This window comes from Passer montanus, unplaced genomic scaffold, assembly GCF_014805655.1.
Source record: "Passer montanus isolate IOZ18808 unplaced genomic scaffold, ASM1480565v1 scaffold48, whole genome shotgun sequence".
In the NCBI taxonomy this organism is placed as follows: Eukaryota; Metazoa; Chordata; class Aves; order Passeriformes; family Passeridae; genus Passer; species Passer montanus.
The window spans coordinates 3100993-3127839 of NW_024369707.1; the positions used below are offsets into that span (position 1 = coordinate 3100993).

Consider the following 26847-nt stretch of genomic DNA (forward strand, 5'->3'; position numbering starts at 1 on the left):
CTGACCTGCATTATCAAGTTTTGCCAGATTCCTGACACAGTTTTATTTTTAAAAAAAGTTTTGCTTTAGTATAACATAATGATATTCAGAATACTGTTTCAATTGCATAACATTCATTTTTGGCCTCCTTTAAAGTTACATTTTAGGAGTATCTGTATGACAAGTACATCTGTGTAGCTAAGGACATGGTTAAAACAAACACTGGTGTGCTGAGTTGCAAACTTACGGGAAAGATTTCTTCATTTAACAATGGAGATGTACCATGGGGGATCTTTGCTTCTTGTGAGAGAACCTCACAGCCAAGCTGCTGAACTGCCAGTGATAGCTGCAGTGTTAAGAAAGTTTAGAATGTATAATAGTAATGAAAATACACAGTGGCCTACTTCAAATGCTTCTGCCTGTGGTTTAGCTGCCAATGCAATCTCACTGCACAGAAAACAGCAATATCATTTACTACATTTGTTCTAACTTTGGGTGTATCATAAATGAGGACTAACATTTTGTTTAGATGCACAAACTTCATGATGATCCACTCGTCTTTTTAATTAGCATTTCAAATAGAGAAAAAAAAAAGAACTTATTACAATTAGCAGACTTATAACTTTTTTTAGTTACATATCTCTCCTGCCAACCATTCCAAAATGACCTGCATAATTTAGCTTAAGTTTGCTTTTTAATGCAGGTTACAGACGAGTGACACCTAGCTGAAGGGGGAAGTACTTTGAATATGCATGGTCTTCTATTTTGTATGTATCTTCATATTTTCATATGCAATTAGATATTTGCATTTTGAACTGTATTTCTTGACAGAAGCAAAAAAAAGTAGACTGTGTAAAATACACAATCTATACTACAAGGTTACTAGCAGAATTGAAAAGAATTTTTCAAGTTTCAGGTCCTCATGAACATGTTTAAGATGCTGCAAAGTATTAAACACCGTTCACCTGTATTTCCAGCCCTCTGAAACACTGAGCAGGTAGATTCTGTTCTACCTGAATTGTTCTGTTCTGAATTGCATTCACCCTGTATGATGCCAGGAGATACCATCGCTTCCCTTGAGCTCTGGCAGGTTCTCAATTCAGTGTTCTGACCTTAATGAAGGAACTACTTGGTAACCGTGTTGCTTAATTTTCCACTGAAATAACTATTAGAAGATATGTATCTGTGGATCATATAGATTATATAAGTATTAAAACAATTTAAAAAATTGAGAGACTTACAGAAAAATAGGAATATGTTATTTTAATTAAGCAAAAACAGAGTTATAATCACTCTTTCTAAAAATAAAATTAGACTCTTTATCAATCCTTAACATCTGCATTTAATATTTTCTTCTAAACAAAAATACAGATGTGATTATGTAGCAAATTACAGTCTTTGACAACGTATAGTATTTACGTTCTCTTACACTTACTTTAATTCTAATTTGGTCATTAATACTTGATCCATTACTGCAACATGTTACTTGTAGTAAAAGTGCCACAATTGAACTATAAACATGACATTGCCATCTTAAAACTGCTTTGCTATAAACTGTAGAGAATATACAGAGTTACAAAGTTGTTGTGTTTTTATCAAAATATACAAACCCCCCCCAAACCTAACACAAGCTAACAATATTTTTCTTATGAACTATACAGTTATATAAAATATTTGTAAAATTATCTTTGTATTTATAAATATTCTACCTTATTTGCTTTGGTCTATATTTATCACCATACAAGTCCACTTAGAAGATATCTTTGTGTACTTTCTTTGAAACATCTTTATACTTTCCTGTGTTTATTATTCTATTATCCTTATTTAAATGGAACCAAAGCTGCCATGAAACCAGTTTCTCAAAGGGTTCATAGCATTCACCAGTGACAGAATAAGCAAGTGGACTGTATTATTACTTCAATCAATACTGTATTATCATTTCCATTGTAGTTTTATTGTACCCAAGCTATAGTTTCTTTTAAAATATTCAAGAAGACAAAGTTAAGTAACAAATTGTGAACCATCACAGAGAATGAAGTCAAGAATCACTAACCCTTGTCATGACCTAATTTTTTAACACTTCACAGGGATGAACATGACTACCAGAAATGCAGATACGGTACAACAGAACCCTATCATATAAAATGCAACTTGCAGACATACACCTGCTTGGACTTTTTAAAGCATCTCCGTTAAAATGAATCACACTTCCACAACACAGTACTAACTGGAACATTTTGGTGGTGCCTTTCAGAAGCCCATTCTCGCAGCTCGCAGTGAGCTGTGCACTGCAGGCTCCCCACCACCCTTCGGAGCGGCAGGGTGAGGGAGGCAGAAGGCTGACACTCCTCCCTGCAGCAGCCCGCTCCTGGCCCGTCGCTGCTGGAATGGTCACTGGGGTCACTGAGAAGGGACATCTGAAGGTTAAATGTTGCATTTAAGGCATGGAGATCACAGGGAACCCCACAAACTGGCTCTATACTTGTTTATACACACCGATAGCCTCAGGGATATATATGGAAGCAAGAGTCTTATTTACCTACTCCTCTCAAACTCAAAGTATTTATGGGGAGTTGCTCTACTGTTTGTGTCCAGGCATTATTCCAGGAAGAGAAGGGAAACTGTCTGTATGTCCTTCTGTTGGAAAAACTATATTTCTAAAAGACAAGAGTTGCAGACCCACCAAGAGGTGGACATTTCTACACAGGACTTCTTTGTTTCATAAGAACAATTTTCTTTAGACCAATGCACCTGAAGAGTTCACCAGGCCACTGGCATGGGGATTTATGCAGTTTGGAAGACTGGCTATAGCAAGTTCCACTGAACTTTTATTAAATGTCTCGGAGATATATAAATTGGGAATACTTCTCACACCTCCACTCAGACTTAACAGTTATTATGATAACTACAAAACTGAATACGGAAAGGAAAAGAGTAGTTTAAACTCCTGAATGTTTCATAAAGGCTGAGTTACAGAAAAGCATGGCAGTACTCAAATGTACTTCGGCACACCCAAGCCCACGAAACACTTCCCACCTTCACTTTAGAATACACAAGATTACAATTATTTCCTTTATAAACACATTACTGTTGTAAAAAAAAAAAAAAAGCAATGTATGGTTTCTGCAGCAAAAAATCCTTCTACAGAATACACAATGAACCTACTTATTACTTTTGCTTCCAACAATTCTGATTCAAAACCAGAACTGTAAAATAGTTCAGTGACTACTTTCTTGTAATGTTAAGTAGAAGGGTCTGAGTTGGCCATTTTTCTTTTTCTCTATGCTAGAGTCTGTTGTGGCAAAAGTATTTTGGGTGTTCCAAATTAAATTTGTATTATTGCAAATACTAGTTTTTCTGTGTTATTTTTTCTTTTGCATATATTGACGGAAGAAATTTGACCTTACTGATACGTTTCCCCATTCAATACATCTTTATCTTTCCAATATATAGTTTTGGATTTTTTTTCTCTTTTGCACAATTGTCACTCACAGTATAACTTCTGGAGTTACATTTTGTTTATTTTTCACTTCGCTTCCTTCTGAGCCAAGGAAATGTGGATTTTCCAAAAGTTTACTGCTTTCACTGCAAAACTGCTCTTTTCTATCTTGTGTGCCTGGACTCTTGAATAGATGTTTCTTCTGGTGCATTCCCAGAGCAGCTGCAGTCTTGCAAATTTTGGGGCACTGAAAGCAAGCGTATCCTTTTCCATTGTGTTCGCGTACGTGCCTTTGCTCGTGGTTCCTTTTGGTAGAAAGATACAAGAAGCTCTGAAAGCAAAACTGACAGTGGTAGCGTTTTTCTCCAGTATGAATTCTTTCATGTATTTTAAGTGTTTCATTTAAAGTGAATGCCTTATTACAGTATTGGCAGACAAAATCTTTGACACCCAGGTGAATACGTTCGTGTTTCTGTAGATTACCAAGAACTGAGAAACATTTACCGCAGGTTTTGCAAGTGTAGGGCTTTTCCCCAGTGTGACACCTCATATGCATTTTTAAAGTGGATGGACTTTGAAATTGTTTTTGGCATAACTCACAAATGTAAGGCTTTGAAGCAGCTACATGCCAGTGTACGTGTTCTTGAGCTTCTGCTGTGGAAGACTGGTCTCTTTCACAGAGCTCACAGTGAAGATTAGGCATTTCTGTGTTCTCCTCCTGGCTGACCACCTTTTCCTCAGGAGCATTCCTGAGTGCATACTCTCGACTGCTTGTGTTGTGGCTTTCCATACCAGTGTTCTTGCTTCCATGCTTTTTCCTCCACTTGGTCTTTTTCATTTTTCTTAGCTGTTTGGATTTCTTTTTTGGTTTATAATTATAATAAGGTCTCCAGGGTTTATCACTGGAGTCCTGGTCACTAACATCATCACCCATTTCTGTCAGCTCTAGGCATTCTGAGCTGTAGAGTCTAGATGGGCTTTTTTCTTTTACCTCCATTTCTGGTTCTTCAATGAGATTGTCCTGTTTGGATTCGTGTTTGGATTTTCGACCCCTTTTACAGAACAGCTTAGATCCTAATATATGTCTTTTTACAATGGCTTCATTACCGATTTTTACTGTTATCTGACAAAGAGGCGCAACATTGCTGTCAGCAGATGTTCCAGGTAAGGCAGGCTTTGCAATGTACGTTTCAGTTTTACTGGACTCTTGGACAGTATTTGTAGTTTTGCTACATGAACCTTCAGATCCTGTCATGTGCTGTGTATCCTCAGTTGCTTCTGCTCTGCTGTACAGCAGTGTTTTCTTTTTCTCCTTAATAGTTTTTGATTTTGTAATGCATTTCCCATAACTATCCGACCCATACTTACAGTCATCACTCACTGACTGACTGGGTAGGTTATTTGAAGATTCTGTCTTACTGTTCTCTATTGAAGTGACTGTTTTACTGTGCATTATTACTGATGAAACTCTGCTACTGTGCATTATAACAGAGGGTGCAGAGCTGCTGTAACTGATGACAGAGGTTGACTTTTCATTTACATTAGCTAAAGACACAACTGAGGAATCACACTCCTGTGAACCTGAGTCATTTGCAGCAGTAGAAACTCTTTTTTCAGCTGGGAAAAAGTCCCTCTGCAGGTCAGAATTTAAGATACCTACTCCTCCAGAGAAAGAATTCTGAGTATTTGTGGAAGATGCTGTATTATTACATGAAGATGTATCCAAGGCCAGAGTTCTGTTGTTTGATATTATACTATGTTGAAAATTCAGTGGTGGCAGCTCAGAGCTAAGAGAGCTCGGAATGAAACAGTTAGTAGAAGGAGTTTCATTAGCCTGGGTAGTTGCTGGAACATTTTCATAGGAAGAATTTCGATAGGATTTATAAGGCAGTCGCCTGCATTTCATAGGTAAGAGTCGATACAGTTTGTATGGGTACATGTTTGGTTTTAAACCCCCATTGGCCGTCTTTTTATTTACTGACAGGCGATGGTCAATTGCATGGAAAGACTTCTGGTGATTTTTCAGTATATAGTAAGTCATGAAGGTCTCCAGACAGAAAATGCACTGGTAGCGCCTCTCTCCAGTGTGCCAGATCTCGTGTCGGGTGCGGTACTCAGCTAACGCGAAGACTTTATTGCAGTAGTGACAGGGGTATGTTCTCCTCCAGGAATGCACATTTGCATGTCTTCGAAGGCTGGACAATGTGACATAACTACGCTTGCAAACAACGCAAGTGTATAATATCTGCCCATCAACGACTTTAACCAAATGATCCGTTTCTGGTAAAGTGCAGTTTGCATTAGAACAATCAGTGATGCTGTTTTCAGACAACAGAGGCTCTGTGTTCGCACAGGAGCTTCCGTTCCGTCCCTCTGTAGTAGTACAGTTATCTGCAAAATTTTGTTCATTTCCATTGTGAGCCGATAAGTTACTTGATCTCGTGCAGACTTGTTCATGACTTTCCAGTATATTTAGATTTGCAAACTGTTTGTTGCAGTATTTGCATATGAAAGTTTCCTGATGCTCTGAGTGGAGCTGAAGGTGAGCAGTGAGTAACACGCGGTCACTGAATGATTTTGCACAATAGTTACAAGTGTAAACAGGTGGAGTGGCTGTCGCCCCAGATGCAGAGACATTAGCAGAAGTATTTCCCTCTTCTCTGGATACATGTAAATCTCCTGTTTTATCTTGAGGTTTTGGAAAGGAAGTAATTGCCTGATCACTAACTGCTTTGTGCTGGGCTTCTGCAGTGGTTACAGTGGAGGCTGGTACTTTTGCTACAGCCAAACCAGTGCCATGGGGTTTAAAGGCTGACTTAGGAGTACTACCTGCTTGCTTTCCCTGCTGAATGACTGGGGTGGCTCGGTGATTTTCATAGTGGTCCTCACCCACCTGGTATGAAGGACTGCTGTCCTGGTCAACAAAAGGTGCTCCTTGTGAAGTATCTCCCCCAGAAGAAACTGCATAGGAGTGTTCAGCCAAGGTACTGGCTGGCTCAGCATCTTTGCACACATTGCTTCTGTCGAGGCCAATGCTGGGAGCTTGTATTGTGTCAGACACCTTTTTAAAGCTCGCCCTCAAATCAAGGGGAGAAAACAAATTGTTTTCTGTTTCAAAAATTGAGAATGCATTTGTAATTCGTGGTCCATTTGTCACAGCAGAATCTTCATGTCGCTTTTCATGTTTTTCCTCTTTGACAGTCCCTTTTTCATTAACACAGTATGAATAGGGACAGGGGGAACTTGAAAAATTTACATCTGTAAGATCTTCCAGAAATGATATTCCCAGTTTTTTCCCTGCAGCTGCAAGGTCCGTTACAGTTTCCTGCCTCTTAACAACTACTGTGGAACTGTAGATGTAGTTCAGTATCTCTGTAAACACTTCAGCTTTGAGATCATCTAACTCCAGTACGTGACCTGAAATACAGATAGTACGACTCCAAAAAATGTTTTTAAAGTAAAGGCTTGAAGCTGCCAGCACATTACTATGGGCTTTAAATTTGGTATCTTCCACAATTATGGTGACATCGCATAAAATACCCCGAATGCGCTGTTCATTTAAAATGGAAAGTACAGTGTCACTGTGGAAGTCGTCCTTGAGGTCCTTTGAATGGGACATGACTGTCATCTACAAGAGAAAAAACCACCAATTAGAAGGCATTTCTCATCCATTTCAGTTACACATTACATTATATATTATTTTTATGTATTTTTTAGTTGATTAACTTTAAAAATTTAAGAATGAGTAAAATTTTGTCATAATATTTCAGGTTTAAGTCATCTTATATTCTCTGGTGCCAACACTACTGCAGGAAATGTCTGTCCAGATCAGGAAGGCAGGAGCACCAGTAGCTCCTCAGCAGGAGGCAGAGGATCCCTCTCACTCCCTCCCAGCTTGAACCTGCTGTGCATCCTGAGCCTTTCACCGAGAATGCAGCCCATGCCTTCTGCTCTGCCAGCAGGGGAGCCGCTCAGGGTCACCCCGAAGGACTCCCTGAAGCCTGGATGGAATTCCCCAGCACGCCACGGAGGGACCTGGCACAGCTGAAGGGGAAGGCTGTGCTGCCGAGGTTCTGTGCAGAGGAGGACTTTGCTTTCTGGGTTGTATGTCAGACACCGACTTCACAGCACAGCTGCATCTGACCTCCTTACTAAGCTCATATTTAAATCACAGCAAGAGAGTCTCAGTTTCATGGTAAGGCTTTATAAGCAAATGAATGCATGAGGAACACAATTTGGTAGACAACAGTGAAGTACCTAAAACACTGTTTATGTGAACAGATTTTTTTTTAATAGTGATTAAATCCACTCAATAATTAACATTACTTCAAAATTATTGAAAAGTTCTGAATAAAACAAGTAGAAAATAATGGAGTAACAAATAGAAAATAAGAGAGTTTTTCCCTTCAGTTACAGCTCATATAGAGTGTTCACACTTTATAATTAGTGTGTTCTTGATTTCTTTCAAATAGTAAGATTTAATTGCAATAATAAGTACCATTAAATAACTGCTAATATAAAATAATCAGGTTTAATGCTGACAAAACTTATTTAGATTAGCCAGGCTGTTACTATATGAATATACTAGTTCATCCCATTGAGAAAAAATATGCAAAATATGATTGAAAAATATTCTGGAAAAAATTGATTAATTTGCCAGTTGAATTTGAATTTTGACAATTTTTGTCAACTGAATTTTCTGTCTGGTGAAAATTTGTTTTCAAAAGATGTTTTTTCTCAAATTCAGATCTGTACCACACAATGAGGTTTATTCTTATTTTTCCCATGTCTGGAGTAGAGTTTTGAACTACTACTGTCCATTTCTGACTTCAAGTCATGAAGAAATAGCTGTGCTAGTGGAACTTATCACTACAGTAAAAAAAAAATTACACTTCTTAAAGACCCTTTTTTTAAACTTGTGGAAGTAAAATGCACCTTAAAGAATATTACTGACAGAAATTTTGTAAGACAGGCTGAAATATTACAACACTCTCAATCAGGATTTACCTTCTAAACACTCCATCTGCTGCTCCAAACTTTAATGTTCAGCTTTAAAAATTTTATGATGACCTTTACCCTCAAATACTTTAAGTTAAGAATGCCAATGTATAAGATGGGTTTGATCCAACTGGCAAAATAAAGGTTTGACCCATATTCATTAAGCAAACAGCAATGGCCATTTAGAACATCGGCTCATTCACCCAAAATAGTGGTGTTATGAATGAGATTCTATATGTCTAATTTAATAATCAACAAAATTTAATTTTGCAGCAATTTTAATTGAACAGCAGTTTAATATAAATTAATACAATCAAGTATGTTAAATATAATCACGCATATTAAAAAAATTGGCAGTGATTAATTTATTATTATTAAGGTTCATATAAAGCATAAGCAAAACCAACCAGGGTACGGGGAGGGCTCCTCACCCTGCCTCATGCACCAAACAAAGGAACCCGAACTACACTTACATACTGTAGGCTAATACATATTCATCAATATTTTCCAGAAATCTCCTCCTATTATCAATTCTTGAACTCTACATCACTACACTGCATAGCACATGCTCCATTGTTGCTAGGGTGTCTCCTGCCTTTTTGGTGGTCTTTTCAGAGGAAGGCTCACTGTCTTCCTCGCTGCCCTCTGAACAGTCTTACAGTTTGTACACATGCACTGGGCTTTGTGTTTTCTAAGTAAGCATTATGTTCCAAATAAGCCTTATTATTTCATAGATAAAACCACTACTTGGATTCCATACCTGGAATCATCCCAACTTTGCTCATCCCAAGACTGATTCTGTTGTCTGGAATCGTCCCAACTTTGTTCATCCCAAGGTCAATTTTGTTTTGGGATCTTGCTTATCTCAATACTACATCCTGTATCCTGTTTGTCACATGTACCATTTGCAATGGGGCCCATCTGCTTTGTAACACTAATCACATATACTTTTCCTTCATTATAACAATTATTTTCCAAAATATTGATGTAGTTACAATTTAGTTAGCACAAATCATATCTATTTATCACACTGGGAAGTAATCTGTTCTGGAAAATAGGGCCTCTATCACAAAGGTAAGTAATACAAATCATACACTCTTGCTCTAACTCATCTAATTACACTTAGCACACTTTTATCACAAATCCACAAACAACATCCCTGCAAATCAAATTACACAAAAAGTAGCAACAACTTTACCACAAAGACAAACCAAACATACTATGAACAAGACTGTAGTTTAGTACATTACAGATGAAGCTTGGAAGTAAAATTTTTACCTTGCAGCTTCTATCAGGAAAGGTGTTATCTATGCAAATAGTCAAAATTTCTAATAGACTTTGACGGCTGAGAATTTTCAACGCACAGAATTCGGAACAAAACTGTGATTCACAAAAAATACCTCTGATGTTTCCCATTATATGCCATGGATGTCAAGAATCGAATTCATCAATAGAATGGTGATAGAAACATTCATGAATATTATTTTGATTATTTGATCACTCTCAGCAGCTGTAAATCTAGATGCAATGTTCTGTGCCTTGAAATGTTAAAATCATAGTTTATGACAGGTTTGTTCATGACACTAATTTGGCTTACAATAAGTGATACTTACTCATTTGGAATGGCAACCTGAAATTCACAGTGTTCAGATACAGTTATCTGCTTTGGTTGGGTATCTAAAAACTCAGATGGGAACTGTAGATAGTTTCTGGCGTATGGAGTCTACAGCAAGCATACTGACAATTCTTTTCTTCCAGCACAGCCACTATTCCATAATTGATTCCTTTTTCTCATTGACAATGTCTGAGATTACATCTGACTTGCTCATGTGATGTGGTATTAGAAACCAACTGTCACACATCAAAAACATTTCACAACAGGAGCTATTGATAGGGTTATTTCCTGAGTATAGGAAATAAATGATGTCAACTCTACCTCCCAGTGAACTGCCCCACAGGAACTTGCCTGTGTTTTTTCTCTTTCTTTATTGGAGACAGCTGGTTTTAGTTCAAAGACACATCATCTGACAGACTGTTTGCTAAGTGTATCAGGCTGCTAATGCCATGCTGAGAGGCATACAAACCCAAGTGGGTTTAGTACAAGTCTTATTATTCAACTAATTATCTTAAAATTTATCTTCCTAAGGACAAAAGTGAGTATTTTAAATTTCTACTTGCCATGTATCTAGATTGCCAGCTTTTGCAATCCTGGACAATTTGGTATACTAAACTAGATTCCTTGTGTCAACATTGTAGAAATGATCATTTGATATTCGGTAATTTAATTTTTTTTTCTCTGTGTGCTAAACCATAAGCTAAATATCTAATTGGAAAGTCATACAAAAAACTTCCAGAACACATCAGTTTTCAGAGCCAACACTTTTTCCTTCTTCATCTCAACCTACACATACCTCAAATAGTCCATTTATTCATGTCTGTAATGATTCTCTACTGCCTTCTATTTCACCTGCCTTGCTTCTTGCATTTGTAAAAACATGTCTGAAATGCTATAAAATCAAAATGCCCTACCTAACACACACATATAAATGGAGTATTCTAGGAATTTTTTTACATTCCATTTGCAGTTCATACTGTAAAATGAAAACCTGCTCTTCCAAGGAAGCACTACCAAGAACCAAGATACATGGAGATCAAACTTTTCAGATGTGTTAGTATCAAATATTTTTCATTAAAACACTGGAAAATCCATTCAGAATGTAACAACTCTTCTGTATGATTTTTATTATAGAGTTACAGAAGAAAATTTAGTTTTTGTAAAAAAAATTAGTATTTGTAAATTTTTCCCAAAACATAGTAAGTACCATTTGACCTATTAAAAACCAATAAAACTCCTCAGCCAACTATTCCCTCTTTTTTCACAAATCTGTCTGTTAATTTCATACTCTTTACTCTCAATCCAGACATAAATACTTTCTTAGGAATCTGAACAGCACCTTTGTAGCGTTACCTAATGGTCTTTGGTACACCTATGAATAACTTCAGGTTCAGAACAGCAGAATTTTTGATTGGGGGAGGTTACAATATTATTTTCAGATTTTCTGCAAATACAGGAATAGACTTAACCTGTCCTTAAAAGTTGTTGGAATCACTTGGAAAAGTAAGATTTAAATATTCATCTGAAACGTAAATGTAATGGTCAGTAGGTTTATTAAATTATAACAGTACCTTTCCTGATATCAACAGAACACCACTCCAGGACAACAGTCACAAATGAAAATAAGTAATATTGAAAGTTAATGTCAAGATCAGAGATTGATGCATCCAAACACAAATTTGACTACTAATGCCTCACAGATGACACTGCTAATTATAAATAGAGAAGCCAGCTCTAGGTGGACACAGCTGAGAGTAGAAGCTACTGTTAATTTTTATATTAACATTACTCTGAAGTCAACAAAGAGTTCAGAAGACGTTTTACTGGCCCATGAGTACCAAATACAAACTTTTTACTACCACAGAGAACTATTACAATCTAGGAATATTCTTTTAACTTCTGCTTATCTTTTGAAATCCACTGCCAGGCGAGTGTACCCCATTATGTATGAGATTATTCTATTCCACTTCAGTCAGCTGAATTTGAAAGACAAGCTAATGGCATAACAAAAAAACTCCAAAGCGTAAATGGCAGTTGCTAGTACCCAAGCAAAATCAAAACCAGCAAGACAAAAGAAGAACTGCAGTAAGAATTCTCCCTGTTTTCTTACTCCGTGAATTTCTGCTGGGTTTTTAAAGTGCTAATACATTCTATGTTGGTACTAACCAATAGGACACTACAGAAATATGTTCATTCCATATCTTCCTTATGCTCAATTTCACCCCACTCTGTAAAGGAACTTTGAGGTCTCTCTTGTTTCCAGTTGGCTTCCCCAGATGAGGAGAAACATTCACCTGTATCTCAAGTCTCCTTAAGGATGCTGGTTTCGCTCTAGAGCCAAAATGGAGTCAGGCATCAAAAACAAATAAAAACCCCCAAACAAGTACCCACCCCCTTCCCCCCATCGTCCCAGTGCTGATCCTTGCTTACCTGGAAACTTACTGTCCAACCATCACTGCTAAGGCGACTGCCCAGTTTTTTATGGAATCATTCCACCAGTCCTATGCCGGCAGCAGGGCTGCCTGGATCATGGCACTGCAGCCTCCCTGCAACCTTGGGCATGCAGGGCCGTGTTCATGGTGTCTAACGATGTTAATGATGTCTAATGACTTTCAATAGCTCGCAGGAGCGTGCAGCTTAGTGCTCACTCTACAGAGCTACACGTTACTTCAACTGCATTGAGAGACTTTCTCTGGACTCTCGCTGCTCACATCCTTCCTTCCCTGTTGCTATAGAAGAGCATTACTTTAAATGTTTTTTTCAGCCTCGCGTTTTCCTCTTTTAATTCGACAGCGGTGGGGGGGGGCTGGGGTGACGGAATGTAGCCTAGGAGTATGTCAGTGTCAACACACCTCTGCTGCCCCAAGACGAGCATTCCTTCAGAGCCGGGGCTCTTCCCCACTATTAGCATCCCCACCTCAATTCTCTCACTCCCCGCTTTGCGCTTCCCACGACCTCTCGCACCGCACGGAACAGCCCGCGCGGCCTCGCGGCGCGTCGCTCGGACACGCAGGACCAGCCCGTGTCCCGGCGCTGCGGGGCTGCTCCGCTCCCACCGCCTTCCCGCCGCGGGTGGCCTCCCCCAGCCCCGGGGCCTCCCCTCCGCCCCCGCTGCGGCCGGGGCCGCGATCCCGGCCCGGCGGCGGCCGGACGGCGCGGGCGCCATTTTGCTGTGCCGATCCCGGCAATGGGATTGCCCGAGGTCTGCCGGGCAGGGCCGGGCCCGCGCCCTCCGCGGCACCGCGCGTGTTCCCTGTCCTCGCTCCGCAGCGAGCGCGGCCAGCGGGCACGGCGCCTCTCCGCCGAGCTCCTGGGAGGCAACCACTGGGAATTGACACCCGTGAGGAAACGCGGCGCTCCCAGAACCCGGCGCCTGCTCCACGGCCATCAATGCAGTGCTGTGCATGTCCCGGAGAATTCCTCTTGGACCTAACACAGGACTTCATTGCCCGACTGCCCTTCCAGGCCCTTCGGCCAGGAAGAAAGAGAAAGTATCTCTGAGCATCGATAGCTCTGTGCTACCTTCTGCCGCTTCCCTCCAGAAAGCAGAGATGAAACATATGCTTGAAGAAAAATACCTGAAATAGATTACATTTAAATAGTGAATTACAGTAACATTTACCCTTTTCGTTATCTGATTATATTATCTTTTTTAAAGCATATATAGAAACTCAACGTGAGGAATTTTGTTTTAAGCAGTGTTCTTACTCATAATTCAGGTTTTCTTGATATTTTTTACTGCCTCGGGAAACAACACATTACCATTAGTGCGTCATAAGCAGTAACAAACGCTCCCTTAGATAAAGGACAGAGCTTGATTTCATCTGTCCCGATGCTCCAACACATTTGTACAGTTCTCCCAGATATTGTCTCTCTCAGCCTCTCACTGTAAATAGTCAGCAAAGGCTGTTTTCTCAGAACTCAGAATCATGAAGCTTAGAGAAAAACTGGGCTTTGAGAGAGGTGAAAAACATCGTTAGGTAAATGAACAGTTGGGTTTTGTCTTAAAGCTTGCTTTTGTCCAAGGCTAACCTATGTTTATTTTTACAAGGTATTCTCTATAATGCTTCATGGGACAGAACCTTTATTTTTGAATCTTAAACCTACGCAGTAAAAGCCCTGAAAAACAGGAAATTATTAATTTTAGCAAAAATAAAAAAATTCAGAACTCTGAACTATTTAATCATTGTCACACTTGATGGGCCTGGAAGTTAGAATTTTAGTAGAGCCTCTTATGATAAATTATCTGCTTATGATAAATTTCCTGCTGCTTATCATTGCAGGAAACTGCTTAATATCAACATAATGTACAAAATCTATTATAAAGAGGGGAGGTCTTTCTTTTTTCCCCCAATTCTGTCTTGGAATTAGTGCTTTCCCAGTTGGTTAAAAGCTATGGAAAGACATTTTTTCCTGTCAGGAAGTTGTAACAATTTCAGTGACTTACTTATACACACATTTTTCACTAGCTTACACAGTCTACATTAAAAGTTCATCTTAGAAATACTGAACATTTCTGTGAAGAGTTTAATTCCTTCTGTAATTCTGGATCACTGGAATTCTTACCTATAAGTTCCCCTACTGAAGCCATGAATATGTTTTTAGCTTAGGGCTCTCTGCCACCAAAACACGATTTCTTTAATCTCATGGCAAATTGAGTGATGAATGACCAGTAGCTGTGGGAATGGAAACAAATAATTGAAGAGCACAGGGGTTTTGATGGCAAAGGCAGAGTGTGTCTCAGCATTTTCCCAACATTAATTTTTATTCCAACCTACATAATGGATAAGCAGTTTCATATTTACATGTCGGTTACTTTTAATCTTGGACTTTGCCTATTGCTTATTTGCTAGCTGTTTTTCATTTATTACTGTTTTAGATGTGTATATACATAATAGTATGTATTTATGAAGATTTTTGACGCAAGTGCCATAAAAAGTATTTGTGACAAATGTGTTGTCAGTAAAGATACAATAAAATAGATTAAATTAAACCTGTTGTAATCCCTTAAAGGAAATAAATGCCTTACTGAACAAGCATCTTGAAACAAATTTAAGGAAGATTAGGTTATTAATTCCCCCTAAATCTTAATTAAAATTGGTTATTTCAAATTGGTTTGAAAATCAGATGCATAACCATCATTTGTATAGCTGATATGTCCAACTTAGAGACAATAATTTATTTGTACTTAAACACTGGATGCTCTGGCAGTCAGTATCTATAAATAATATAATAGATACAGAGAACGAATAAAAGAATCAAGTTTTCTCTCTCTTTTTTAAAAAGGGTGTTTTCTTAAGGCAATTTTAGCTCATCCACTAAAAAAAGAATCACCTTTTCTGTGACTAGTAGTGTAATTGAAGGTACTAATTTCTGTGTGTATATATATGTCTATGTGTATATATATATAATTTGAGCTATTTGGAATTCACAGTCCCATCAGCTCATTGTGTGTTAAAAATATTTTTCAGAAAAAGTAATTATTTCTAAGGCTGTCTTGGCCTCATCCAAGATTTTACATAATCAGTCTAATGTTTCATGGAAAACCAACTGCAAGCAAAGAAAATGGAGGCACTGGTGCTGCAGCCAGACCTGTGCATGCACTGCAGTGATATCTGGGAGAAGTGGGACAAGATCCATTTGCTCTGCAGCCCTGATTGCAGGTGTAATCCCCAACACTAGTGATGTCCTTTAGAAACAGGGAGCTTGCTAGAGTGTATAGTACCAATTCCTATTAGACATAAATGATTGTTCATCACAGCACACAAATACTGTGTTCCTTGTAGAAGGAAGTCAAAGTAGTTTAGCATTGGATTATTTCTGATATGGTAAATCTGCAAGATCTAAAGAAAATTTTCAGCAAATCTCTTTAAAATGTATAAAACATTTCCAAGGTTACTGAAATGGTGGTGTTGGGAGGCTTTGCTGAAGCCTGGTAATCTTACTTTGCAAGTCATGGCATATGGTATTCTTTCTGTAAGAGTATTTAATGAAAAAAATGTGCCAATATTCCTCTCTAGACAAACAGTTTTAGTTCTTAAGCAACAGCAGGAAACAACATATAGAGCATTACTCAGTCTTGCAAATTCCTCATAAGCAACAGGAGTTTGGCCAGGATTTGACTGGTTTCTGTCTCAGTGCCTAGACCAGCCTGTCCAAGAGAAAAACGCTAGCATAGACTGTCACCCTCACTGCTCTCCCTGCTGAGGTGACAGCACCCAGGGGTGCTGCTGAGAAGGGAACAGCTCCTCTGTACCCTGCAGGCAGGCCAACCCTTCACTCAGGAGTGGGGCACAGCAAAGACCCAGCAGCCCAGAGTGACCTCAGCTCCCCTTTGTGGCCCATGAGCAAGGGAAGGAGTTCATGTGCAACCCTCTTCCTCTAATTCAGCATCAAATGGAGGGGGAAGGAGCCCAGTTACAGCACCTGCAGCAGCCCCCTGCCCTTCCAAGTCTGGTGGAGAGGAGAGAAACCTGGGACAGCTTGCTTGGCTCTCAAACTGTGAGCTGTGCACATGCACCAAACCAAGTCTTTCTCCAAGAAATGCTGCCTTCTTAAAATTTAGGCATGGCCTAATCAGAGTCCCATTAACACTAAACAGGACATATACAAGCAATTTTAAAAGGTGTAACTACATCTTTTTCACCAGTCTAAAAAAGAAAATGAAGTAACGACAATAACATAAATCCAAATTCTTCTCTTGCACAAAATACAAAAGCTTATGTTGTTCTGCTACTAAGAATCAGCTGGCCTTACATCTTGCTATCTCTGAACAATCTTATTATTATTTTCCATTTAAGTCTTTTTTTAATATGCTGCTGGCAAGCTGTTTTCTAGCTGCCTACACTTGTAGGACATATCAGTCCTTAGCTAACAGAGATCAGTTGCAAACATGAAGCTATGTTTACAGTCAGAGTAACAACAACAGACATTCTTCTGGTGATGACTGTTGTCAAATGTAGTGATTAATATATTTGAATAGCTTGAAACAGAAGAAGCAAACTAAACATTTAGGTTTTGTTCATTCAGAACAATTGCTATGTGGTTCCCTGTTCCCTGTTCTGTTATCAGAAAGGTGAAATATAAGTAGTTAAGTTCAGCCTCTATTTTCCAATTTTCAGAGCAAGCATAATTTGAATATGGGAGCCAGCATCCACAGTGCAGGCTTGGGGCTGCTGTTCTGGGTGAGGTGTGTGGGGGCCAGGCCAATGCATGGGTTCCTGCCTTTTACTACTGCTGATGTAGCAAATCACAATGGACTGGAAATAGAGTTCAGTCTGTGCCTGCAAACAGCTCATTCAGTTGGTCTGCCAGGTGGCTGCACACAGCCATTTTGGAAACCAGAACTGCTCTTCAAGCTGTTAATTTGCCACCGCTAGCCTCCAGTATTCCTTAAAATTTTGCAAAATATTTTTGGTTTTGCTGTTGTTTCGGTAAACCATAACCAACATAAAAGGTATAGCTATTGCTCTCAGTCATTACTTCAGCATGGCCAGTATTATGACAACTTCGTGAATGCTCGAGAACTTCATATGCTCTTAAATATTCTTGTGCTCCGTTTTGTGCTGACCAAAGGGGCCCAGCCCAAGCCCTACTCCTCCTTTTCCATCCTACTGCATGTTTCCAAACTAAAGTCCAAAGCAGGACATCTGCTCATGCAGTGGAGAAGGACTGTAGCAAAAGCAAATAGCACTGGCAGTACGAAGAAAGCTGTGGTGGCTCCAGCTCTGGTTTGTGCTGCTTGCTCTGCCACCAATGTGAACTGCTCAGATCCGAGCTCAGCTCAGGTGGGGGACAACAGCAACAGCAACAACAACAACAACAGCAACAACAACAACAACAACAACTACTACTACTACTACTACTACTACTACTACTATTACTACTGCTATTACTACTGCTGTTGCTACTACTACTACTGCTACTACTACTACTAAAACCCCAACAGTTGGCTTGCCTCTCCATTATAATTTCCCAAACTCCTATTCACTCAGAAGCCTTAATAGTAGCATGTGATAGTACATATCCACATTGTTTATGGTTCAGGATCATGAAAAGATTCCTGTGGCAGTGTTTAAACTATCTGAAATGAATAGTAGGTTCTGGTTCTCAACTTGGCTGTTGAGAGTAAGGGAAATATTGAACACTGTCAGGATAATCTTCATTTCCTAAATCTGATTGTTATATATGAAATCTACTCTCTTACTAAGCACTCCAAAAATAAATGGGAATATTTTCATTGATTTCAAGGCAAATTTAATGAGGCTACTTGTCAGCTAAGCAACTTCTCAGGTTACACCCACTGAATTTAAACTCAAGATTTGCAGATTCCCATTTCCTCCATCTTTTTAAGAAATAGGATTTTAGACTTATTTCTTTAAAATAGATAATTTAGAGTAACCCAAAGGGTTGGATACATTGTTCATTTCACATATAAATGAATACTTTAAGAAAAAAGGCCAAAAATAACCTGTACATAAACTTGAAGTCAGTAGACAAATTTCTCAGAACTGATCTTATTTATCAAAGCTTCTTTTTAATCCGGGGCTGAACACTTGCACAGAAAGTGTAAGTGCTGCCTAAATGCTACATCCAGATATTATTCCAGAAGTCCACGATCAACTGTCATTTTGACTTCCACAACTGTTTCTCAACCCCTGCCTTCTCCTGTTGTCTGTCAGAAGACAATACTTGGGTCATATCTCTTTGCCTGGCTATGTTAGATAGAACCAGAGTGCTACAAGCAACAGCAGCTTCATTCTTATTTAGTGGCTTTACTTTGTCACTGTGTAAAGCAATACAATCCAGCTTGCTTCTGAATGCTGGTGCAAGATCAAATTGAGATTGCCTGAGCATTGCTGAAAGACACCATTACCCATGATTTCTATCTCTACTTACAGCAGTGCTGTGAGTATTCAGATTCCTAGAGGAAGATTTCCATTTGCAGACCAAGCCTACCATGCCAATTTTATCCAGCTATTGCAAGCCAAATTGAAAGTTCAATAATAAAAAGTCAGAAGAGATATTTCGCATTGAAAACATGAGGAGTTTTGGTTAAAATCTTTGAGTATTAAGAAACCACACTGGGCCATGCCCAGAAATCTTTTTATATGGTGATTTTCAAGATGCATGCATTATTGTGAGCACATGGTATGTAAATGCATTGGGCTGCTTAATAAGCATTCACTGACACACATCTGCAGCTTTGCTAATGTACCTTTTATTCCTATGTGGTTGTCAAGGAAACAGGTTATGGCCCAGTATTCTGTCTAAAATGTACTGAGCAAGTGTTCTAAGATAATTTACTTAAAATAGGTACAACTTGGGTTTTGTGGCTCATCGATTCTGTAAATGCAGGTAACCTGAATTTATCTAATTGTAATGTTTCACTGATTAGTTTAAACCACCAATGCCATTTTATTGCCTCTGAAAATCCTTTACATTTTCTGTGTCATACAACATTGCATATTAAAAGTAGATTTAATTACAGAAAACATTTTGAGATACTCTAGGAATTGAAGAGGGCTTTTTGACTTGTGGGATTGTGGGGTTTTTTGGGTTTTTTAAAATTTGATTCCTTACTGTACATTCTGCCTGGTGACCTTAATTACTTATTTCAATTTACAGGTACCACAGCAAGAATGGCTCTGATGCAACAAAGCATTTCCTACCAGAATTTGTGCAAACTCTAATCAATGGGATTTCTTCCTTTCTTGTGCCCTTTGGTACCAAGGACCACATTAAAAATTAATGAATTAATCAGAATTTCACTGATTCTTTCATTCAATACAAGTGTATCTTAAATCTGAAGCACAGATACCAGTCATACTTATGCTAACCAAGATTATTATTGGGCATTCACAATAAGAAAAACAGAAACTGCTAATATTTGAAAAAGCTGTGCAAAATGTGAACTGTTATTTTGAAATATCCTTTGTGATTATTTATCACAATACTATACCTGAATCTACAAACTGCTCTTTCCAGCTCATGAATCCAAGAGGCTTTTTTGTGTCCCTGATTAAAGTAATGTATAAAGGTAGAGATTCTATGAACTCTGCCCAGCTTAACAACACAACAGTGTCAGAAACAGGCACTGGCACTGAGAGTTCCTCTGCCCCTCCTGTGTGGCACAGGTTTGTAATGAACACTCGTGCCTGGGATCCAGAGCCAACATTCTGGAATGCTCAGGAGGTTTGTGTGCATACCAATATGTTTGGTTTGTGCAGATCACTGGAGGCTGTAACAACCTGTTTCAAAAACTGTTCTGTCTGATTTTGTTTGTCCAATCTCTATATCAATAGAAAGCTGGTAGGAACTGGAAAAATCCAACAATATTGACATGTAAATAGAGCAATGTGGTACCACAGTGAGAACTTAAATTATTGTAATAAACTAGAAATTAACAGAAAATATACTCAGGTAATGCAGTGGTGATGGTGTTAAATAATTTAGCTCTATTTCTATGTGAAATTACCCCATAAACTTACCCACCTAAAATCAGGTTGTTCTTCTGTTAGAGTCTTTTAAAAGTGGTATTGACAGGTATTTTCAGCAAAACCATCTCAGTAATTTTGTGAACTGTGTGGCTACAGTGTATCAGCCTGCAAAGGGAAAAATCCAAATTTAATGACTGAATTACTAGACGAGTACTAATTTCCACATACATTGTGTAATTCATCAAAATTTTCCCTGGGGTGCTGTATGGCTCCAAATCTACATCTGGGAATTTTAGAACACATGAGCAACAAACCAGTAGCATTAACCAAACTTCTGCTGCATTGTTTTATTATGGTTTAACCTGTGTTGTGCAGTCTGGACATAATGATATGTTCTAGACAGGAATGTAAGGATGTTTTCAAGTTTAAAGTAATTATTTTGAAAGATGTTTTCTTTCTCCTCTTTCTCTTCCACCACTTTTCTTTTGATCTCTCTTGTCACAGATATCACCACAGTATCTGTGATAATGACATTTCTAGGCAGCTCTTGTTCTCTGGAATACACTTCCTGTATTTCTCTGCTTAAATGATTATTCATCACTGTCAAACATTCTGATTTTATTATTATGTATCAAAACTATTTAAAAGGTTTTCCTGTAACAGTATAAAAATTATGACCGTTTCTTTTTTTTTTCAAAGATACTGAAAAAAAATGAAATTGTTCCATAGAGAAATTGCAAAATCATGCAGATAAGGCCTTATGACTCAGCTGATAGGCATTCACACAGCAGCAAGTATGGAGCAGCAATTAAGAATACATAGCTCCATCCTCCATTTGCAAATACACTGTATGCTCTTAGCAATAACATTGTACAGGAAATACAGGACCCATTGCTTTGGCTTGAAAAGGTAAGAAGGTGAGTTAATTTTTTTGTTGTTGTTGTTGGTTTAGCCTTTTACATTTTTAGTATATGTTAATTTGAATAAGAAATCTGTAGCTCATATCTGCCCTTAACAAAGGCCAGAATGAAAGAAACAATGCAGTAAGTCATTATTATTACCTCAAATTCCAATAAAGACATATTCATAAATGACCAAAATATGATAAAAGGGAAGCTTAAACATCATGTTTGGAGGAATCAAACAGTTAAAAATCTTACCAAAGCTAAAGATTTCCCAAATTTGATAATACTGGAATTCAAATACAGTATTATAAATAAAGCCCTTTTAATACTTAGTGAAGCAATTTATGTGAAAAAGCGCAACAGACACCACCTCAAAAGGGTTAATTGGTACCTATTCATTACTACCAGAATCTGTTTAATAGTTTGACAAATATCTGAACACAGGTAGTTTCCCACTGAGAGACCTGCAGTTTCAAATCAAAATGAAGTTTAGAGGCAGAAGTAACCTTAATTAGAAAGACCATTGAAAAACAAGTAGGACAGTGTCCAAGTCAATAATTTTTTGTTTGATTTCATTTTTACTCATGTTTTGTTTAGATTTTCTGTTAGGCAGAAATGGAATTTGCCTGGATAGAGGAACAATTTCCAATTATAAAAAGGGTGGTTCAGTATCAACAATTAGACTTCTATGATAAAACTAAACACCCCCTCCCCCCAACCCACAACAAAATAAACCCAAAAACCCTAACAGGCCCCCCTGACAATAGCATTTGCAGGCTGTGCTGGAGGTGGGAAAAACTGCACCTGCTCCTCTATGCCCTGGTTAGCCCTCTTAGCAAAAGAATAAAATGGATGAAGTTCACAGAAGATTTTTTAGCACCTCTGTCTGCAACATTCTGACACTCTGCATTAGCTGGATGTAAGTGCCACTGAAATACATACAGCAACCCACGTATAACAGTCAAAACTGGAAACAGCTTGCTAATTACTGGACTCCTCCTAAATGAAGAAATCCGCTTCTTTCGCTAGAAGAAATTACCGTTCATGGCTGCCAATGAGTTTTTCTGGACTCATGAAAGCACTTGAGCTCAGTCATATTCATTACAAGAGGACTTGCACCCCTTAACAAAGAGCAAATCTGCAAATGGATTTAAAACAACCATAGGGAAATGTGCTCATGTAATGGAGCTACTTTTTAAAAATGCCTTGAGTGGGTATGTTTAAACACAAAGATATAATAAAAACAGTTTATTGCTAAGTGCCCCAGCTTTTCTAAAGATAAGCATCAGAGGCAATAAATAGATTAAGCATATCATTTGCTCAGCATTTCCTTTAAAAATAACCACACAAGAAATAAACAAAGAAATTGACTTTCTTACTACATTTAATGGTGCCCTCTGTATTAACATTTTAGACAGGAAAATAATTAGCAGAAGCAAGCTACTGGAGATAAATCAAATTACAAAAATACAGGCTTTAATATGTCACTTGAGAGATGCTGTGTGTTACGTTTTCAGTTCTGCTTCTTTAGGTGGAACAGAGGAATACTGGAGTGCATCAAATTATTCCTATAATTATGAATCTAATGGTTTTATTGTCATCATTAAGGATTTGCCTATTATGACACATGACAAGTCATATTCCTGAACAGTTATACTCTGCTCATTTGGAATGCACTGAACTGGTATATTTAGAAGTAAATGAGAATTTGTTTAATATTACTCATACTGTCAGGGCTATTATTGATAATTGGCTGTGCTTCTAAATACCTCCTCTGCATTCACTTTCAGTGCTGAGTCTTCTTCCACACAAAATATACTCAGTCATTTTAAAGTCAAGGACATGAAAGGAAAATGGCTTCCCTGCTGCAAAAGTCTCATTGCAGTAGTGAGAATTTCTCAAGTCACGTACAAAGGGCATCGACGAGGAGATACACTACATTATAAGCTCAGTGGAGACATGCAGTAACATCTGATCTGTGTAGGCAGTTACTTGTAGTATACATAACATTTCACTTTACTGGCATGGTAAAAAATGTTAGATAAAAATAGAAATAAAGAATTATAATACTTAAATTTTGCAAAATCTACAAGGTCTGGAAATTACCACAGACCACAAGTGAGCTTATTCTCTAAAGGCTTGTTTAAGGTCTGACTGGAGCTCTTTTGCAGTATGCTTGAACACAGTTCTTTACCTGAACTTCAGACTGGGTCCACTATTTAAAGAAAGGTTTATTAGCATTACTGTGGCTGAATTCAGCAAAGTTGAAAGAAGGCTTAAACCTTCTGATTCTCTACATTTGTCAGCTGCTAAATGTTTTAGTCATATTTTTATACTTGTGATGATAATAAACTATTACTTTATATACACACAGTACAAACCTTGACCTACATGCAAGACTGGGCTAAATTAAAGAAACCAGGATACGTTTCTGGGAACAACCAATGCAAACCAGAAATAAAACAGGTTTTGTGTGTACAGCTTTATAAACACGGCATCATTTAAGAACTGATAGCCGCATGGAAACACAAAGTGAGATCACGTTCTCAGTTCGAACTAAGAGGAAACAACTGCGACATTTCCATTTGCATTGTGATATTGCTACTAAAGAGAATAACATCTTTCTACATCTCTACCACTGAACCTTTTTAAAGGATTTGGTTGCCAAGGAAACTGGTTCTGGCCCAGTATTAATCTGAAAGAAATATATTACATGAGTTGGTGTAAGTAATACAGTACTCATAATTATTGTTATTCTTTATGCTCAAATTCAGGTTTTTACTTAAGGCTGTTAAGTTTTAATTAATTTTTTTTTTTGTTTGTGTGTGAAGTAAAACACATTTCAGTGAACTGATACTCAGTTTAAGCTGACAGGGCCATCTATATCAATATCTCTCTTTAAAGTTCTCCTACTTTTAAATAACAAGAAATACTGCAGTTTTATGTTTGTAGCCAGTACTGAAAATATAAGCATTAAAGCATATTATTCTTTAATTAATATTTCGCACAAAACACAAAACCGCTTATGACAGACTTTAAATATTTTTCTTTTTTCTAATCTTCCTCAATTTTTATTTCTGCCTTTTAGCTGCAAGTTTAGTAATGCTTATAGTCAGCTTTAAAATGTAATGGAATCAATAAGGTTTTCAAAAATTCTTTTGTTGCATAAGCGTTGCCACGCCCTTAGTACATATGATTATTTTAACAGACATGATTGCTCCACTTTCACAATAGGTTTAAAAAAAAAACCAGATAAGAGTAATTGCCATGCCAACACGTGAAGACAACAATTTAATATAGGTTGTTTTCATTAACAGTTTAGTACATTTTAAAACTGAAAGCTACATTCCAAAGCCCATTTCATGTTCTTGCAACACTGACCAAGAAAACAGTAAAACATGCAAATCTCAACCTACCTGCATGTACCACTTAGAGCAGTGTTAACATGGCAATGCACCCAGCCATTTTTATGTAAAGCGATGGAGATAAGTTCTGTTCGTGGTCTTCTTGATAATTTTTTAGAAGCAGTTGTCAAAATTCAGATGGGAAGCAGCTTGAATAGACCGTGAGCAGGAGAACTGAGTTTATCAACAGGGAAAGCAGGAGTGGGAAAAAAAAAGTCCTCATCCAAGGTTTTCCGAAACTGCAAAACAAGGTTGGCTTTTTTTTTTCTCCTCCTCAGAGGGTTCAAAGCTTGAAGCTGACCAGTGCAAAGGCCACTTGTCACATTTACTGAAAATCAACCTATTGATATCACAGCTGAAAATATAAACTCGACAACCAAAGCCCATTGCACAACGTGGACTGCGTAAGAGTTAAAAATAGATTTGACGTGCCTCCTACCTGCATAATAAATATGTAAGTTTCAAGTGCTTTAATTCGATATTCACATTAATTAACAATACAATATACATTATTTAAACTACAGTAAATGCAAGAAGAAAAAGGGTGACACCATCTGGAAGCACAGTTTGTTTTTTTTTTTCCTTTCCAAGGGCTAATAATGTAGTTTGAATGTGATGACAAGCTAACAGCTCACCACATTGCAAATGAAAAAAGAATTCTTAAGGTGATGCTCAAATATCTAAGCCTGTAATGAAGCACAAACCAGTCTTCACTACTGCATGACATGGCACACAGACCATTTACATACTCACATTTGAGATACTAGGCACAGTATAATGAATTCAATACACAGCATGCACACAGCACAAGCAACGTTAATCCTGCCTGCCATTTTAGGCTTGCAGGAGTAAGATACATACTGCAGCACAGCTCTGGTAAGGGAGGAGGCAGGGGACAGCTCACCTTAAATGCAGTATCTGATTAATGTTGTAAGTGACATTGCGTATCAGCTACAGAGTCTTGGTTCAACTGGGTGGGAGGGAACAAAGAAAATTGTCATCAACTGGTGATGCAAGATGAGCTCCAGTCACTAACACTGTTAGCAAACTCCAAATTCTACAACGATACAGTAGTAGGCATTTCAAACTCTTATCAAAATCTGCTTGTGCAATGGCTGAGTCGCCTGCCGAGGAAAACAAAACAGTCTTCTTGCTTATTGGAGAAACGCTGCATCCACTACAGCAACATCCTTTCGATGCAGAAAGATTTCACGTCGCACACATTAAATCCTGAATGCATTTGCTGTGTTTTCTTAATTTTTAAGTTCCAGTATTAAAAAATAAAATTAAAAACCAATGATAGCAAAAATAATATAGCTAAAGGTCTAATGTTCAGACAAATAAAGCATTTCTTTTTCTCTCCTTTCTGTTTTCTCTCTTTTACAGTCCATCAAAATCCTGAGCAGTATTGACAAACCACACGAGCACCGGCTCTGACTGCATGATCAGCTGTCTGTGTCTACGCTACACCCTGTTAACCACAAGCAGTGTTAGAGCTAAATATATCTGCAATGCAGAAACAGTAGGTGCTATGTGGTATACAATTCTGATTAGTTTCAAGATATTTTTCTATCCTCAGATATAACAAATAAAACAAAATTTGCTGCTGATCACTGTCAAGCATGATATCTGTCAGACTCACAGAACATAAAAGCTATCCTAAGTACACTGACCTAGATAACACTAAGAAGACTTAAGCAGCGTGCAAGCATACTCACTGTCAAAGCAAGGAAAACGAAACAATGATTGTCTAATCAAACTGAAAGCAACAACTCACTAGCACAGTATAAATTCCAAAATGCTACGTACTGTATATGCACATCTCATGTTATTGGAAGACGCAAAGCTCCTTTGTTTTTTTTTTCTCAGCGGCTTTTCTTAGCTACGGTTGCACAATGACATTCTGACATCATGGAGGTCAATGCAGATACTAAAGTGCTGTCGTCTTGAAGAAAAGAAAATTGAAATATAAAGCCATAGCTGCAAAGATAATAATAATAATAATGATAATTAAAAATTTCACATCACCTACTTAATGTCTTTCTATTACCCTCTGAGATTAATAGCA

General features: G+C 38.0%; 1 protein-coding gene across 8 annotated transcripts; it reads right to left on the bottom strand.

Moving 5' to 3' along the window:
* Positions 1-1227: 1227 nt before the first annotated feature.
* Positions 1228-26731, bottom strand: ZBTB38 (zinc finger and BTB domain containing 38). 8 transcript variants are annotated; one of them, XM_039722255.1, is made up of 4 exons: positions 26589-26731; positions 25684-25749; positions 24792-25018; positions 1228-7046 (listed from the first exon to the last, which is right to left on the bottom strand). In XM_039722255.1, the coding sequence occupies exons 3-4, from the start codon at positions 24795-24797 to the stop codon at positions 3468-3470; spliced, it is 3585 nt and encodes a 1194-aa protein (XP_039578189.1). In that variant the 5' UTR covers positions 24798-25018; positions 25684-25749; positions 26589-26731; the 3' UTR covers positions 1228-3467. The 8 variants fall into 8 exon arrangements, 7 of the variants coding, with proteins under 7 accessions (XP_039578189.1, XP_039578190.1, XP_039578191.1 ...); XM_039722256.1 differs by lacking the exons at positions 25684-25749; positions 26589-26731 and adding an exon at positions 20526-20635 and having other exon boundaries at positions 24792-25640; XM_039722257.1 differs by lacking the exons at positions 25684-25749; positions 26589-26731 and adding an exon at positions 20522-20635 and having other exon boundaries at positions 24792-25640.
* Between the last annotated feature and the right edge of the window lie 116 nt (positions 26732-26847).